The 18775-nt window shown below is 42.2% G+C and overlaps 1 protein-coding gene across 13 annotated transcripts in view; it reads right to left on the reverse strand.

The window, feature by feature from the left end:
* Positions 1-18775, reverse strand: part of Wdr27 (WD repeat domain 27) — a 114694-nt gene that overhangs the window by 89628 nt on the left and 6291 nt on the right. For 10 of the 13 annotated variants that reach the window (XR_004113738.1, XM_031354675.1, XM_031354674.1 and 7 more), the window contains exons 2-8: positions 13961-14153; positions 11578-11719; positions 6777-6901; positions 4592-4705; positions 3104-3155; positions 1589-1659; positions 762-882 (exon numbers count right to left, since the gene is read on the reverse strand). Coding sequence is in view for 12 of the 13 variants with exons in the window: in XM_031354675.1 (XP_031210535.1) it covers positions 762-882; positions 1589-1659; positions 3104-3155; positions 4592-4705; positions 6777-6901; positions 11578-11719; positions 13961-14153 (818 nt within the window). In the remaining variant the exon portion in view is untranslated. Of the gene's footprint in view, positions 1-761; positions 883-1588; positions 1660-3103; positions 3156-4591; positions 4706-6776; positions 6902-11577; positions 11720-13960; positions 14154-14267; positions 14400-15330; positions 15429-18775 lie in introns of all 13 variants that reach the window. The other 3 variants (XM_031354680.1, XM_031354679.1, XM_031354681.1) reach the window with 2 other exon arrangements.

An 18775-nucleotide genomic window follows, 5' to 3' on the forward strand; every position in this document is an offset into this window, starting at 1 on the left:
AAAAAAAAAAGACAAAATAACAAAAGAGATAACAAAAATCATGGCTTAATACACTTGGGGGAAGGAAGATATAATGGTAGGTTAGTAATTTCTGACCTAACTGAAAAACAAATCATTTAAAACCATACAAAAGCATAAACTAAAGAAAAATCCGTAAGAACAAGTATAGGGCAGGGAAGTGACATGGAAACTAGTACACACCCAACAGGTCTCAGCCTCGCTCACTTCCCAAGTGATCTATGGAGTGTAAGTGGAGCTGTGGAGGAGGCTGATATGAACAAGTGGAAGTAATTTTGGACAGTAGAGCTGGTGAGGAGCTTAGGGGAGTAGGTGTGGATGCAGACACAGGATCTGTGATGTGCAGGGCATGGCTGAGGAGCTGGAGGGAAAGGCAGGGTCTGAGACCTGAAGGAAATAGGTCTGTGCTGAAACTGACACAGTAACGCAACCCCTTGGGGGACAAGTCACCAGGTTACTCAGATGAACCATTCCTGATAGCTGCAGGGCCTGCCCTCTTGAGCTCCTGCTTTCAAAACAACCCTAGGGTTTGTGTTCTAGTCTCATAGTCCCTGTGGGAGAGCCAGCCTCCAGCATGGGTCACAAACCTATGGGGTTCAGTGGTGTCAGAGGTCAGGACCCGTGGTCTTTCCCAAATCAGAAACTTCCCTTCTACCCCTTCCCACCCTGCCGCACAGAGACCCTAGTGCATGCCCTTGAGTGCTGTGTCCATGTAGGAGGCCTATAGGGTTCAAGAAGCACACCTGGCAGGCTGTGCTGTTCAGCCATCATTCTTCTGGTGGCGAAAGTCTCCCTTTTCTTCCTTAGGTCCACATGTGCCACACAGTGGTAGTGATGTCCCTCCATCAAACTAAAGATCCACAGCTACAAAATCACAAAATGTGGATACAGATCTCTTTCAAGAAGTGATACTTACTCTAAAAGCAAAGGAAAGTAGGGTAGAGCAGAGACAGCAGCTTCAAATATGTTCCTACGTTCCCTCAGACACTTGGACTGCCCTCAGTGTTGCTTTTAGTCCCTTCTTGAAAGCTGCATAGCTCCCATACACGTGCTTCCAACGGGAATTTTGTCCAGAACCTTACTTTAGACACAGCTATGATTCAGTGTCACACAGCACATGCTACAGCCTTTGAGCCATGAACATTTCTACCATGTTACTGGGCCCTAGCGCATAAGATAATGGCAGTTGAATTGATGAAAAAGAAAATTAACTATCATAGCTTCCCAAAGTACATCTTCATCATATTTGTATCAACAGCACCTTTATCAAATAAGCCTAAAGTGTTTACATTTTTAAAAATTTGAAATAAATATTATCGGTTTTAAAATCACACAAAGCTGATGCTAATAGCTGAGCAAGTCATTCTAACTTTTGCTACATTCAAATACTACATAGCATTTTTAAAACATGCACATCAAGGTCCCCTCTGTAGACCAAATGTCCCCCAAGCCCCACCACTGAGATGCATAGTGGGACAAATCCTGGCACATTGCTGGTGACAACATGAAACAGAGACTTGTTCAAGTTCTGTATGCTTGAAACTCAGATGTAGCTGCACAGGGCTCTCACCTGGCCATCAGCACTGCCGGTGACCAGCTGTTGGTTTTCTTCATTGATAAGCAAGTTCAGGAGAGGGTAAGCTGTAGAGAAAACATAGGACATTCAGTGTGGACAGTGCTTCTTCTACTCAACTTAGCACTATTCTGAAGCTTCATACCAGGAGGTAGATTTGTAAATGAATACAACTTAGGAAACATTCATGAGCAAAAGAAAAAAAGGAATGCTGTCCCAAATAAGACAGTGTATACAAATTACAGCTGGCTTCTGGTGGACCCGGCTCATCCGCTCACACTAAGCAGGCCCAGAGCAGCTGCCCATAGCCGAGAAGAAAGTCTAGCTCAGCTAGCCCTTCAACAGCAGAGCAGTCCTGCAGACTAACAACAATGAAATCATGAATTTAGCGATAAAAACAGAAGTTAAACAGACATCTTGCTTTAAATAAAAAGAATTCAAATTTAATTTTACTTAAAATATAGTCTGAAACTATCAATAATTTGGGAGAACTACATAAACAGGTTGAGAAACATTGAATCTCCTAACTAAGCTGTAAATGGCATCCATGGTGAGTTTATAGAACAGTCTACAATTGTGTTCCTCAAATTATTCCACAAGATTGTCTTCAGAAAATCCAACAAACTTCCAGAAAATGTGCTTCATGCCAAAGCTTAGTGAACAACTGCAGGCCATTGGCACAGAATACTCCACCTGTGGGTAACCAGCTTGAAAGATTCAATTTTGGGGAAATTCAACAGGTCACCAAGGCAGCTGTGCTTTTTGTAAGTGGGATTTTTATGGGGCACCTCAAAGAAAAGGAAAGCCCCCTAGCATTGGTATTTCTGCTCTCCCAAGACACTAGTGCATACATGGCAGAACATGGAGGCGGGGGCATAGGGAGACTCCAGAAGCAACCTTGTTAGATGCAGGGAGGAAATACAGGGCCCCAGGTGAAATGGTCACCAGATGTTATACACAACACCTGACAGGCTCCAGGAGAGACAGCCCATAGAAATCGGTCACACATCTGTACAATCAGGTGATGATGGTTCTATTTCCTACAAACAGACAGTTTGATGAAAGCAACAGTTATCCTAGAATTTATAAGACGGACAAATGCTTACAACCTACAATGGATTGCATGCCGTCCAGTCTTCCACTTGCCAGGGAGAACAATGACCCAAACTTTCCCAGCTCTGACCCTCTACAGGGCAGAAGAGGGCCCTGTCTCAAGCCCTTTACCTGAGAGCCAATCTACTCTGCACACGTGCCTAAAACAGCTGCTCAGAAGCCGGATGCATATATGAGCATATAAGTGTAAGTTAAAATCCTCAGAGACAGTAACTGTGAAGTTCACCTGCTCAGGAGGCAGAGGGGAATCACCTCTGTCTGGCTACATAATACACACAATTCTGAATGGCTACTTAAAGATGTGGCTGGAGATTCAGACCACCTGTCTCTGGGGTGATAACCACACCAGGAGAGTTTGTTTACTCAGCTAGAATGTAAAAAAGTTAATCTTTCATTTACCTGTGAAAATGGATGAACTGTACATCAAGGATCCCACACAAAAGTCCCAGACCTTCAAATGGAAGACATCTCATTTAAGACATAAAAATGTTACCATTATTGCTAACCATGAACTAAGTTTTAAGCAATAAAAATTGAACCATATAAATAATAATTAAAGAATTAAAATTAACATATTGAATCATTGCATTATTAAAACCCAAGGTTTCAGATAATGGTAAAAACATACTGATTTCCCCCAAAGATGACTACCTATATGGATTTGGGAGGACTCCTCCAAAGATGAATAGCTCAGTTAAGAAGTGGCAGCATGCCAGGCAGTGGTGGCATGCACCTTTAATCCCAGCACTTGGGAGGCAGAGGCAGGTGGATTTCTGAGTTTGAGGTCAGCCTGGACTACAGAGTGAGTTCCAGGACAGACAGAGCTACACAAAGAAACCCTGTCTTGAAAAAAACAAAATAAAATAGAAAAAAAGAAGTGCCAGCATGTCCCTGGGTCTATGCCCCAATTGTAGAGGGTGTTCACCATGGCAGCCACATGTGTCTGCTGTACCCACCATCCCTTCTATGGTAGGCACAGGTTCAAGGACATTCCAAAATATCAGCTCTCTTCATTCTCATGACCACCAGTAATACAAGAGATCCCACTGTGTTAAGAATACTGAAATGCAAAATAGTTTATCCAAGTAGGGCAACTTGAATTTCTGCCTCAACAGCTGCTAACTCCCAGTGGAAGTCACCCGGTCCTATGAAATAAGTATTTCAAAATGACCATAGAATGTATTCTCACAATGTCTGTGATTTAATACACACATGTGACTTTACATTTTTCTTTCAGGACAATTATAAATGTTCATCCTTTATTAATAAAATGATAGCAACACTAGCTAACTTGGAATGCTAAAAAGCAAATCTGCATTTTGCTTTACTTTTTCTGAAACTTGGTGTAGTGCTAATGGAATCCACTCATCTGTTGGTCATTGGGAAACATTGCAGATATACACTGCAATGTTAGATTTAGATTCAAGAAAAGTCCTCACAGTTGTTCAATGTTCAAATGCTGGAGACCCAAGAAATGCAATGCAGAGTAACCCAGCCCCACTAGAAGATTAAAACTCTACTTCTGTGTGGTGAGAAAATAGCCTCCTCAGGTGCATGCTTTAAATGGTATTCATTTTTATTTTATGTGTATGAGTGCTTTGCTTACATGCATACATGTGCACCATACATGTACAGTGCTCATAGAGGCCAGAATAGGGCACTAGATCCCCTGGAACTAGAATTCTAGACAGTTATGAGCCAACGTATGGACACTGGGAACAGAATCCTGGTCCTCCACAGGAACACCAGTGCTCTTAACCACTGAGCCATCTTCTCTCCAGTTCTGCCATGTTTATATCACAAGAAAAATATGCACAGTAGAAGCAACCAAACAGCAGCAGCAGATATGTCCACAGTACACCAACATCCCAAGCCACTATGGCCCACCTTAAAGCTTCTGTCCTCAGACACAGAGACCAGGGTGTGTGATTGCCAGGGACAGAACTCCACCGCTGTCACTGAGCCTTGATGGCCCTTCAGCTCTACCAGCACAGACTGCTTCTACAAGGATTTATACAAGAGGTTACTCATATAATTTTCTAGAATGATCGATATCATGAAATTACAGTCCACCACATAAAAGAGAGCTTGTTAAATAAATTCTACAAGGCAAGATGAAGGGCTTAGGAGGTAGACGTACTTGCCACCAAGCCTGAAAGCTTAAGTTCAGACACTGGAACTCACATGGTGGAAAGAGAGAACCAACTCCACACATGTCCTCTGACCTTCACACATGTACTGTGCCATGTGTGCTCACATGCATATGCACACAAACATACACAACACACACCCTCACACACACACATATATATATACACACACACATACATACACAAACACAGAGAGAGAGAGAGAGGGAGGGAGGGAGAGAGAGAGAAAGAAAGAAAGAGAGAATGTTTTAATTTAAAGAATAAATTCTTTTTTATATATCACCCCTTCCAAATTTGGAGCTGCCCTACCTATATCAACTTAAAAATCTGATGTTAAAGCTCTGAGGGAGGTACATCATCAGTAAGTAAAAGATAAGAAACATTCCTCCTGCTCACACAGGCATCTGTGCCTGGGCATATCTCTGATGCCTTAATTTTGACACATAACACTGTCAATGACTTTTGCTGTCTGAGCATTTGCCCCACTTCAAGCACACAATCTTAACTATCTTCCTAACTCATCTGGTCTCCCTCATCCTAACTTATGTTAGTTCTTCCTTTTGGTGCTCAGTTTTGTTATGTAGTAATGTGGCCTAGTGTGAATCTGTTGACTAATGAAGTTAGCAATGTTAATAACACTGTTGATGCTAAGAACTGACTATCACTTTATCCAGAAGGCTCCCATATACCTCTCACCTAGAACTACTCAGTCCTCCAACCATGACTCAGCATCTTTAGCCCCAGGCTCTAAGATATGACTTACATGAGGGAAGATGTGATTTCCCTCCATGTGATCCTCAATTTCATTCACAATAAGCCCAAACACTGTCTTTACATTGAAAAGTGTTCTCTTCGTGTGGTAGTTTGAATAAGAATGGCCCCCACAGGTTCATATGTTTAAATGCTTGTCACTAGGGAGTAGCACCATTTGAAATGATTAGAGGGTATGGCCTTGCCATCGGAAAAATGTCACTAGGGATGGGCTTTGAGATTTCAAAAGCCCATGCTACACTAAAAGTCGTTGCCCGCATGAGGACCAAGACGTAGCTCCCAGCTACTGCTCCAGCACCGTGTGCTGCCATGTTCCCTGCCATGATAATAATGGACTAAGCTTCTGAAACTAAGAGCAAGCTCCCAATCCAATGCTTTCTAAATGTTGCTTTGGTCATGGTATGTCTTTACAGCAATAGAACAGTGACTAAGACATGTTGTATCCCTATATCCTAGGGCCCAGGGTAACCACCAGATGATACTTAGCTAGCATCTTTCCTCACCTAAAAGTTTTAAAGTACATAGCAAGGCAAGCCACAGAAGGCAAAACACTTCAGTAACTGTATTAACCTGAAAAAATGCATAAGACAGCTATTTCAAGCATTGGACACTCCCATGAACTGAGGAAGCAAATGCTCCTTCCCTCTCTCAAGGGAGATTGAGATAACAGGGACACTGATTTACCATGGCTCAAGCACTGGTGCCCAGCAAACTCTGGGTTAGAAATCCCCAACCTAGGAGACATTTACTTTTACATAAACTGCCTCGATTTAGCAGCAAGTGAGAAGTCTGAGTCACAGTGGAGAAAACTTTTGACAAATAGGCAGCTGAAGCTCTGTGTTGCACAGATTCTTGGGGAACTCCTAACTCAGGAGACTGCTCAAAAAGAACTATTTTCCCAAATGTGTCTACTGAAAGGTATCCCTAACACAAATTTGTGTAAACACCATTTCTGGTGGCTTTCAATTACAAGACCAAGATGTTTTCCTTGGTTTCTCCCCAATATCTTTATAAAATACATTGAACCAAACTGCCATTTTAAAAAGGAAAGCAAGAATGAAATACTCACCAATAGGAACACAGCCTGAAAGTACCCACCACACATGAATGCATGCTTGGTTTCCCCTTGGGGGCAGGAGAGTCAGTCTTACCTCTACATCCATCACAGATATTTTGTTTCCAGTACACACTGCGACAGCATGATCATCCAGACTAAATCGCAAACACAACACTGTTTGTAAAAGGGAGCCCAGGATAGTTCCTCGAGGAGTCTGCCCTAGAGCAAATTTCACACATTAGTGTCAGTTCATCAGATGTCAGAAGAATGGGTCCAGTGTGCAGGGTCCTGTGTAGTTCTCCACTACAGAGCCACAGGCAGAGAAGCAATGATCTCCTATGTCATGATGGAACAGTCTTTTTCCTGAGGTTTTTCAGTACAGGATCAGTGCCATACGGAAACTAGTCTCTGGAGGGCCATGGGCTCCCAGGGAGCTGCACAGCCCGAGCTCTTCACCCAGCCCTCTCTCTGTGTCCACTGTTGTCCAGGCTCTGGTAGTGACATGCTATGACCAAGGACAAACAGGAGACAGTGTGCCATGAGAACGTTGGCTTCTGAGGCTCTTACCACCACGACATCACCTCTGACCAGCCTGCTGGTCCCTGGGCAACAATGCAAAATGTGCAGAGAAGATTCACATGTCGTCACACCAGCCAGGCCAAAATTGTGAGACGAGAGACTCTGGTGCCTGCCATCTTCCGGAAGCCTCAGAAACCACTGCTAATTAGCACAGATGTCCCTGCTCCTCCAGGCTGCGGGTGGAGCCTGCATGTATGACTCTTTCTCTACATAAGTAAGTTGCTGGTAATCCACTTTGAGCAAACAATAGACAGAGATGACTAACTTTGAGAGTACCCACAGGCTACTGGATAGAGAATTAAATGCAGGCACAGAAAAATCAGAGCAAAGGCAAATGGTAAGAAGTTAATGTGAGAATCCAGAGGAAGGATTTCTAGCTTGTGCCTATAGCATTTTCAGATGTGTGAGAGATGCTCAAATGTTAGTCAGGGTTTAAAGATAAAACAGATGGAACTCACTGATGGCCTGGACATGGAGTGAGCTGAGATCATAGCCTGGACAACTGAAAGACTGAGCCCTAGAGAACCCAGACAGAAAGACAGTAAGAGCAGGATCTGTGGGCCAGGAGCATAGGTACCTGCCACCTACAATGCTCTTTACGTGACAAGAAATTTGCAGCAGGAAGTGTCTGGAGGCTAAATTAGAAGAAGTTCCAGACATAAAGAAAGGAGTAAGCATACGAATGGTTGAGTAAAATCAACCCAAATAAGCAAACCCTGAAGTGTTGTGAACAGAGCTACCCGCAATGTGCTCAGGAACCAAATACAATTAGGCTCCAACTCCTGTAGAGGACAGGACAGCCACACTGAGAGCTTATAGCTTTCAGGAGCTACTATCCCTTCAAACCCAAATGACAAGTTCATTCTCACCTCGAGGATCTTCAGCATAGTAAGTTACACATGGAAACAATTTACTAGGTACTGTGACAGACACCAAGTGAGCGCTGACACTATGACTCAGAACAAACCTTCTACACAGACCATTCATCATCAACATCCATGTGAGGAACCAAAAACATGGTAACCACGAATATGGGAAAACTAAAACCTCAGAAAACACCTTATAACACAGACAGCTGTGGGTCTACAGTGCCAATAGTGCAGCTCCTTCCAACACTGTGACCTTAATTTTTTCAAAACCTATTTTTAACAATGGTTCTCAAACACTTTAACCTCTCTTTTAACCCACCATCCACCAGAGGTAGTGGAAAAGAAGAGATACAAGAGAAGTGGACCTATTTGGAAAGGTTCTTCGGAGCAACTCGATTCTATGTTGTCTGGAAATTGGTAGTTCATCTCACAGGTCAGCAGTGGCAGTTTAATTCACTTGAAAACACTTCATAGATATATCAGGAGTCCTGTTTGGTAGAGTCAGGATAGCTAACAGGAATCAGCAGTGGTGGCACTATCTAGCAGAGACAGCTAGGCCTCAGCCTCAGTCTCAGCTCAAGTCACCAGAAGGGACCAAAGCCAGAGGAACACCAGGAAAAGTTCCCAGCTGTGCCTCTCTCAGCAAAGATGAGAGATCAAGAAGCCTTGCACAGCGAGCTCTATAAGCAAACCTAGCTTACCTCCATCACTGTCTGTGGAATCCTTTTTATATACCCTCCTAACATCACAAGTCCTCCACAGGTCTTGCCTCAGCACATGAGTCTGTTTGGGTGGACATCACTCTTCCAGTCAGCCTGAGTCCCCAGAAGTAGCAAGAAACTGCAGTACAGCACCACAAATTTTTTGGTGCATTTCTCTCTATGGAGTCCCAACAAGTGCCGCTCAACTACGCATATAAAGCAGACCAATACATAAGTCGTTATCAAAGAATCCTTCATCACATGTCCTTTCACATGCTTGATTTAGCAGAACATCCTTTCACCTGTGTCTGATTCAGCCAGATGTTCCTTCACCAGTCTGCTTTTTAGCCTTCCACCTGTGTCCACTTCAGGAAAACACTCCTTCACCTGTTTGCCCCAGCAAAACACCATCCAACACAACTGACTTTCCAAAGAATCCTTACATTTTCACTTTACAACACAGAGGACTATCTACCCTTTCTAACACAGGACTGTCTATACACAGCCTTGGGAATGTAGCTCCTTCTAATAGTGAGGGTCATCTACCTATAACTTTAAGTGTATATGTAATAGTTACTTCTCGATTTCTTTGATAAAGCATCATGATCAAGGCACTTTAAAGAAGAGTTTACTTGGGGCTTACAGCTCCAGAGAGAACCCAGCACCGTCACGGTAAAGAGCGTACCAGCAGTCAAGCAGGAGACACGCTGGAGGCAACCGAGAGCTCATGTAGCAATCCATAAACAGAAAGCAGAGAGTATGTTCAAATGCTTCTTTTAAAAGCTCAAAGCTCATCTCTAGTGACATACCTCCCTTAATAAGACCATACCTTCTAATCCTTCCCAAACAGTTCTACCACATTAGGACCAAATATTCAGACATATGAGCCTATAGGGTTCCTTCTCATTTAAACCACCATAGTATAGGCCCTTCTAACTCGATGTGTCTACCTACACTCTAGGAACACAGCCCCTTATAACAGAGGGCTGTCTATCCACAGTCTCAGAGATGCAGCTCTTTTTAATGTATACAGTGGCAATGGCCTATCTTCTGATAGCTGGTGTACCTGTCAAAGTAAATATAGAGCCTCCAGCTGTCCCTGGGCTTCAGATCTGTGTGGTTCCCTAATGTTGACACAGCTTAACCACCATCTGGCTGTCCACTTCCTCACTCATTTGCTCCTGTTGTTCCTGTCCCAACCCTGTTCTGCCTTTTCACCTTCCGGCTAAGCTCAACTCTATATCATCCCCTTTACTCCTAACTCTCCAGAGGCCTCAGCAACAGCTTCTCCCTGCAGCTAGTTTGGGCCCCTTAGCTTCTCAATACATACTCTGCTTACATTCCTATTGGCCCATTTCTAAAACCTCTTGAACTCTGTACAGCCTCTTTAACTTGTATTCATTCTGTAACTTGGATGAATGGATGGATAGATTAACTTACTGTGTACTATATATGTGCTATGAAAGTTAATATTAGTAATAAGATTGAAATAAAAAAACTGTTTTCACCTCAGTTAGATTACAAGGTAGAATAAATTGTCTGGCAATTTGCTGCAACTGATACTGCTGCATCTTGAGAACTATTATTCAAAAAAACTGTTAAACTGTAAAAAGACTCAAATCTGTCTATGTTTCTGGAATACTCCATTCACTCACATCAGTGAGGAACAAACTGTTAGAATTCTGTGGCCACTTGACATCATTCAGCATAATCCTATAAATGTACATCTGGGATGTGGCCCACCCTGTGCTATCAGCCTCAACTGGGAAAGCTCTCAGAACACTTTCTCAGTTTCCACCACCCGGACCCTTCACACCCAGACTCTCTCTCTCTGCAGACATGACCTTTTACCTATATCCCAGGCTCCAGCTGAGCCTCTTGCCTTTAGCTCCAGTTACATTTCTGCAGAACTCAACAAACTTTTCCCTTATCTACACTCCCAGATCTTACTATTTACCTGTGTGGGAAAAAAAAGTGTTATCTATTCAGTCTGAGTAGAAAACTTCCCTGCACATAGCAAGCTTTGCTCCTTCCTCACTATTTGCAACATGAAACACAAACCTCTAGGATACCTGTGTATGAGCTAAAATACTCCAAATTATCCACAGATCCTCAGGGATCTACAATATTGATATTTAAAATACACAAGTCTGCATCAGCAATGGTCAGTGGGACTAATGATGAAGTACACTAGACCTGCAGCACTAAGGAACAGGTCCCACTCCCTGTCTGTCACAGTGTGTTTATACATGAGTCACTCCCTTGGTGAGGCTAGGATTAAACCCACAGTCTTTTCCATGGTGGATATCCTAACTAGAGTTTTTACTACCATGATCAAATGTGATGGCCAAAAGCAACTTGGGGGTGAAATGTTTATTTCATCTTACAGCTTGTAGTTCATCATCCAGGAAGTCAGGGCCTGAACTCAGTACTGCAGACTATATGAAGTCTTACTAACTTGTTCTTCATGGCTTGTTCAGTCTGCTTGCTTTTGTACCCCAGGACCACCCACTGTAGTCTGGGCCCTCCCATCAAGAAAATGTTCTATATGTTTGCCTAGAGGACAATCTTATGGAGGCTCTTTCTCAATTAAAGTTCCCTTTTCTCAGATGACCCTAGCCTCTGTGAGGCTGAAAACGAACTAAGATAGCAGGCAAGCACTGTACCTGCCACTATACCTACAATAGGTGTGTCCTCAGCATTTCTGCATTTGAACGTTGTTACACTGGGCTCTATATCTGCTTACCTTTAAGTGTCTTCTCTCTGCATTCGGCCACGTTCCATATTATAATATAATCCTCTGATGCAGAGCAGAGCAGAAGTGGATCTATTTGATTTCCAAAAACCACAGCAGTAATCAATCGATGGTGTCCTTGTAGGGTGAGAAGCTTAAAAAACAAATGGGTTACTTAAAACATCAAAAAATATAGAACAATATAATTTCAAACCTAAGGTTTTCAAATGGACTTATTAGATGTGTTGACTTTTAATTAATTCACTATAATCCCTGAACACACTGCTGATTATTCTCTCAAGAGATCACATCACTACTGGTTGCTATCATACAATGAGGCACACTGTCACAACCAGGCACACTGTTACAATGAGGCACATTGATACACTATCATACACTGATACAATGGGGCAGGGTACCCACTCTTTTCTTCCTTACTATTTATTAAACAGATGTGTACTGAGTACTCAATGGATGCAGAAGATGTGCTGGTTATGCTGACAGCTAAGGGAGGAGCTGGAAGAGGATGAACACATTTGGGCTGTTACACAGCAGGGGATATGAAAGCTCTGCTGGCTCTAACAATAATAAGCAAAGTTATAGGGGTGTGTGGCCTGAAACTGCTGCTCACAGTATATGAGGAGACCAGATAGCAAATAAACCAAGAAACTGGAAACCAGCAGTTAAGTCCAAGCAGGAAGATACTGGGATCTATGTGTGTATTCGTGTGGAGGATAGACTGGCAATGAGAACCTGTAGGCTACAGGAATAGTAATCCTGATGCAGATGGAGAGAGGAGATGAACAAAATCCCCATGGTCACAGGAAGAAGGGAAATCATGCAGCTGGAGAGAGGGTAAGATGCCCAGTAGTCAGGGGTTCTTTGGTTCTTCGGAAGTTCAAATGCACACAAGTTGACATGGTCACAGGAGCTGCAGGTATTTGTCTCTCATAATGACATTTGCCTACTATCCACTAGGCACTAGATCTAATCCTTAGTACTCTAGAAAGAAAGAAAATCTCCCTCAAGAGTGACTTGGATGTTTTATAAAATGCTGCTAAAAACTAAGACATTAAAAGACCTAAGCACAGAGACACACTATGACCAAATTCATCCTTTCCAAGGACATACCTTGAGTACCATATAGGATGAGGCACAGACCATTCAGTCTGTCATATTGATTGTGTTGTATAGCAAACCTGAAATCAATCTAGGGGATGTAAAAAGTATGGATGGATGAACACATTTCTGCTAGACTTCAACCCACTAAGACTAGAACATTGTACTACCAACTCCCAGTCTTAGAACAGGAGTCCAGGAAAGACCAAACTCAAGAAGCAAAGAAACACCTCCCCTTAGCATGGCAAGCTACCAGAAGCAAACATAAATCCTAGCTTAAAGAAGAGAGTTCATCCTGAATCAAGAGATTCCAGCACTGCAAACAAAAGGGGTGGTCCCTGAACATGCACACCTGCCAAGTGAACATCTTGTGGCTAATCAGCCTGCAACAAGATTCTGAGCCCTAGTCATCATAAAGCATGAAAGAATGGTGCAACAGGGGACCACTATATCCACCGGGGCTAGCCTGGAAAGATAAGCACAGACAAGGTGTGATTAATCATAGCTCTGCTATCAGCAAAGACACAGCTTGGCACAGCCACTTGAGAACCTCCTGGATATTATCTAAGTATGTACATGGCCTATAACTCAGACATTTCTATGTGGGTGTACCAGAAAACAGGAAGGAAAGAAAGAAAGAAAGAAAGAAAGAAAGAAAGAAAGAAAGAAAGAAAGGAAGGGAGGGAGGGAAGGGAAGGAAGAGACAATTCCACCAACAGTACAATGGATAAAACAGTGTCTCTGTGGAGGTAACAAAAGGAAGAACAACAAAGCTCTCTTAAACACGTGTGAACAAAAGAAACTGCTACAGAAGAATGCATAGTATGAAATTCCATTCACATCAAGTTTAAACATGAGGGAAATGTATGTCTGGTGCAGAGGTCAAAATGGCATTGTACATAGCAAGAGAGAAGTCCTGATCTAGCCATGGCTTCCCAAGTGTGCACACCTATGTGGGACACTTTTCTCCTCAACATTTTATTCTTCACTGCAAAATAAGAAAGCTCAAGCTGGCATGCAAATTGAGGCCTCATTAAGTTAAGATGTGTCTTTTCTTGTTCATGTTATTGCAAAGACTTTTAAAAAGAAAGTCAATTCCAGACCATTTGTATTTTAAAAATAAAACTGTAACGTGTTTTTGTTTATCAACATCGTCCTGCTACAGCTCACAGACTCCCTGAAAGCTAATATTTCCAGAATAAGGGAGAAATAAATAGGCAGGGCAAGGTCTCTGCAACCCTGGACCTAACAAGAATCCCCTTGGTTTGTAACCTGCCTGGTGAGAAGGGTCCTTGGGGTTCCACACACAGAGATGGTTCCCATCTAAAGGAAAAGCGCAGTGCTGTGTGCTACAAGCAAGTGGAGCATAAGCTGCAGACTTCTTAGACTCGACCACATATCGTTCAGTAACTATATTGCTTGTGTGGCCATCAGTGGAGGGAATCTCTGGAGGCGTTTCCATTATCAGCCTGAAAATACAAAGCATAAGTAAGATGAGGACTTGTACCATGTATAATACACATGAACGTCCAGTTGATTCATCACTATGAGCATGAGTATACATACCACGCTTACCCACTCACCCAAAAGGTAAAGGTAGCAGTGAGCGCAGAATGAACTCTTCTGCTCTCTCATGGTCCACACTTCACAGGCCTTCCTCCACTTTCTAGGTCTCTTTTGGGACTGTGAAGGTGAACAGCCCCCTCTGTGAGATACTGCATTAGAAATGGGGAACCTCAGGGAAGCATCCAAGTATCTCAATAGATCTGGATGCATTCAAATATCTCAATACTCGGCGATGGAAGTTACAACATCAGTGATTCATCCCTAAGTCTCAACAAGCATAAAATGTCAAAAAATGTTTTTGATAATTTTCTACTTTATTAAATAGTATGCTAAGCATGACCACCTTAGACCCATGTGGCAGTAAACTAGAGGAATGACTCCACTCATCCCATCCCACTGTGGGCTCAGATGTACTTGAAGGCACAGCCAACCAATGTTTAGTTGTGTGGCTTCTGGTGATCATGATGCCTATACCCCTCTACAAACAGCTGATCATGCCCTAGTCCATCCTATAAAATTTTATTATCAGAAGGAAAGACACAGACCTTCTTACAGAAAACCAAGAACCATGGGATTTAAAGAAGATACAGAGTAACTGGACTGTTTAAAACTGGACCCTAGATGCTCCGTCAAGTGGCCTTGCTTGGTGAAAACACATGCTCCTGCTCCTGAAGCATCTATCACAAATGATTCTAATTTATCCTCACACTCACTCTAAAGTGTAACACATTGCAGCCAAGACCATTGAATTTGGTGGTGCTGCTTTGCTTTATGGATGAGTAGTGGTGTCAAACTGCCTTCTATGTATTTATTTATGCTCATAGGTCAGTGCTGCTCTCAGTTTTGGTCAGAGAACCTTCCTTCTGCAATGTGCAGCAGTGTCTAAAAATAAGTGAGTCCTGAATGATCATCCATTAATGGAGCATCTATATTACCTCCTCCAAGGCTCAGAGAACATTACTGAAGAAGAGGAGGAAAGATGGTAAGAACCAGAGAAAGGGGTGGAAAGTTGTGGAACACAGTCTTCTGAGAAGAACATGGCCAATCCCTCTTGAATCCACAGTATCTATGATTACCTACATTAAAGTGACCCTGTCAATATTCTGGCATGGCGGAGGGAGCAAAGTGGGTCATGAGTCCTCACATCTCCCTCAGGACTTATAAGTAGTTAATTGTTCCTAGGGGGAAAAAAAAGGAGACATTTTCTTCAGTGACTACATCACTGGTAAGGTGCCCACAGTCCTGTAAATAGCTAGCCCTTTACCCATGTTCCTGTAAATACTCAATGGGTCACAACAAAAGAAACAAATGATATGAAAAATATGACTAATTGGGAAGAGGAATGGAATTAGTCGATGTGAGAGAGGAGAATATGATCAAAACATAATATACATGTGTGGAAATTTCATAATAAAGTCATCACTATGTCTAATTAATACACGGAAATAAAAACATATTCAAGGCAGAAGAGAGCTGAGCATCAGTAATCTGTCAGCTTCCTGACTATGGATGCAATGTAACTAGCCACCTCACATTCCTGCCATCCCCAGTATTCCCTCCATTTTCATATCACACATCTTCTACCATCCCCACCTCCCTCAATGCCTATTCTCCCATCCCCATGGCCCATTACTGATTCCCATGTCTCTAGAGACATCCCAAGTTCAACAAAGAAAGATATCAAAGCTATAACCATATCAAAGGACATGCAGTGTCTGACATTCTGGGCCTGGATTACCATAATGTATTTTCCAGTTCCATTCATTACTTTGCAAAATTCACAATTTCATTTTTCTTTACAGTTGAATAAAATTCTATTGTGCACACACTGCTTTATTAGCCATTCTTTAGTTAAGGGACATCTAGGCTGATTCCATTTACTAGCTATTGTGATTAGAACAGCAACGAACATAGATGTTCCAATATCTCTACAATAGGATATAGAGTCAGATAGATAGGTAGATAGGTAGGTAGGTAAGTAGATAGATAAATAGATAGATAGATAGATAGATAGATAGATAGATAGATAGATAGATAAGATACATACATACATACATACATACATACATACACACATAGAGAGAAGGTAGATAAATGAATAGAGAGATGATAGGTATAGATGATAGATGATAGATACATACATGAATGACAGATAGATAAGATATATAGATAGATGAGATAGATAGGTGAGATAGATAGATAGATAGATAGATAGATAGATAGATAGATAGATAGAGATGGTAAGGATAGATATATACCAGTAGTATAGTTGGGTCATGTGTAGTCTTGTTTTAATTTTTTGAGAAACTGCCAGACTGATTTCCACAGCAGCTGCAAAACTTTGCACTCCACAACACTGGTTAAGTATTCCCAACCTCCACATCCACACTAGTACTGCTGCCATTTGTATCCTTGATGAAGGCTGCTAGGACAGGGGAGAGGTGGAATCTCAAAGTAGTTTTAATCTGCATTTCTCAAATAGCTAAGTATGTTAACACTTTGGGCTTTTGTTTTGTTTTGTTTTTGCATTTTTTAGTGTTTATTAGACACGTATAAACAGTTAAGTTCTTTTGTGAACTATGCTCACCTCCAGAGCCCATTTTCAATTGGGTAGTTTGTTTTATTGTTTCATTTTTTGGGTATATATATATATATATATATATATATATATATATATATATATATAATTTCACACATCAATTCTCTAAAACAAATAGCTAGCAGTGATTTTTGCTGACTGCACTGTCAAAATTATTCAGAAAGTCTTTCTTATGCCCTAATGTGAAGCTTATGCTTTACTAGTAGTTTTAGAGTTTCAGAGACTTCCATTTCATAGCTCAAACTACACTGGTCTGCTGAAGAACAAATGCTTATCAAACTGTAACACAAGATGAGCACAGGCTAGACTCAGCACACAGCAGACACCCATGAATACCCATGATGGATCAACACAGGACAGATTTGACACATGGCAGGTACTTTGTGCACAGATGTGAGGAACCTGCATGGCCACCATCACTAGGAACCCTGAAATGTTTCTCATCTTCAGGACACCCGCCTCTTTCCTCCAGCTCAAACATTGAAAGAGTCCTTCTGTTGCTTTGTGAAATAGCAGTGTGATCTAAATTAGAATATAAATTCTCCATTCTCCCCACAGTCCAGCCACTGTGGCTTGTAAGTTTCTATGTAGCTGGTACTTTTGTTTCATGGTCTGGTGCTGGTGTCTTCCATGGAAAATACTTGCTTCAACAGGACAACTTTTGTCTGACTGGAGGAGTAGATCATCAGTACAATGAGGCAGAAATCTACAAGGCCTTGCTGGCTATAGAAACATATTTTGCTTTGAGACATTGAAAGATGGGTCCACAGATCCTAAACTATAGTTTATAACATTAAACAGACTCTTGGGGTTTTATCTCAGCAACAGTATGGGTCTGGCTGTGGCTTGGGTAGAGGAAGTTCCTGGCACATCCAAGCTCAGGACCATAGGAGGTAAGATGACAACACAGCCCTGGAACATTGATGAGCCATGTTCTCCAGTGGATGGTAGGAGCTGGAGGAGGCAAACATGCTTCCTAGGTTGTTGGCCTGAGCAACTAGGGCCACTATTTCTGAGAAAGAACAGTATGAGGTGTCATAATTAATTTGTAAATGTGCTCATTACATGCAAACCTTCTGCTGTGGCATTCTCTAGGCTCTGAATCCAACTTTCTTGCAGATACATGGGAAGAAACAAGACCCACTTTCCTACCCTGCAGTGTGTAAATCTGGGGGATAGCAATTGGAGCACCTCATGTTGCTCTTACCATTCAGGAGCTAACAATGAATTAGTCTAAATACACAGAAGAAAGACTGCATGGCAATGACACTCGCCAGGACACCACATCTCAGGTGGAGCAGCATAGGCAAGCCTCTGAGGAAGATGGTGAGTGTGGGCAATTCTACAGGAAGAGACCAAACATATATGCACACACATGTATGCACCTTCACATATGCTCATACTCAACCATGCTTACTTACACACCCATACACATATAACTTGATACAAATAGGACCCTGGAGAAGGAATATGATGACAACTCAAGGACACTGTACTAGTCAGGACTCTCTAGAGCAACAGAACCAAGAACAAATCCACATAAAAAGGGGATTTATTAAAATGGCTTACAGCCTGTAGTCTAGCTAAACCAACAATGGCTGCCAACAAATAGAAAGTGTAAAAAATCCAGTAGTGTTCGTCAGTGAGGCTGGATGTTTCAGATGTCTTCAGTATAAATTGGAATCCTGAAGATGCCCATGAAGGATTCAAGTAGACAGCCAGAGGGAGAGCAAGCAGGAGAAGAGTGAAGAACTTCTTTCTTCCATGTTCTTTACGCAGACTGCACCACAAGGTGTGGCTTGGCTTTCATGTGTGTCTTCCCACTTCTGATGATTAAGAAAAATTCCTCAGCCGGGCATGGTGGTGCACGCCTTTAATCCCAGTACTTGGGAGGCAGAGGCAGGTGGATTTCTGAGTTTGAGGCCA

The sequence above is a fragment of the Mastomys coucha genome, unplaced genomic scaffold (assembly GCF_008632895.1).
Source record: "Mastomys coucha isolate ucsf_1 unplaced genomic scaffold, UCSF_Mcou_1 pScaffold5, whole genome shotgun sequence".
In the NCBI taxonomy this organism is placed as follows: Eukaryota; Metazoa; Chordata; class Mammalia; order Rodentia; family Muridae; genus Mastomys; species Mastomys coucha.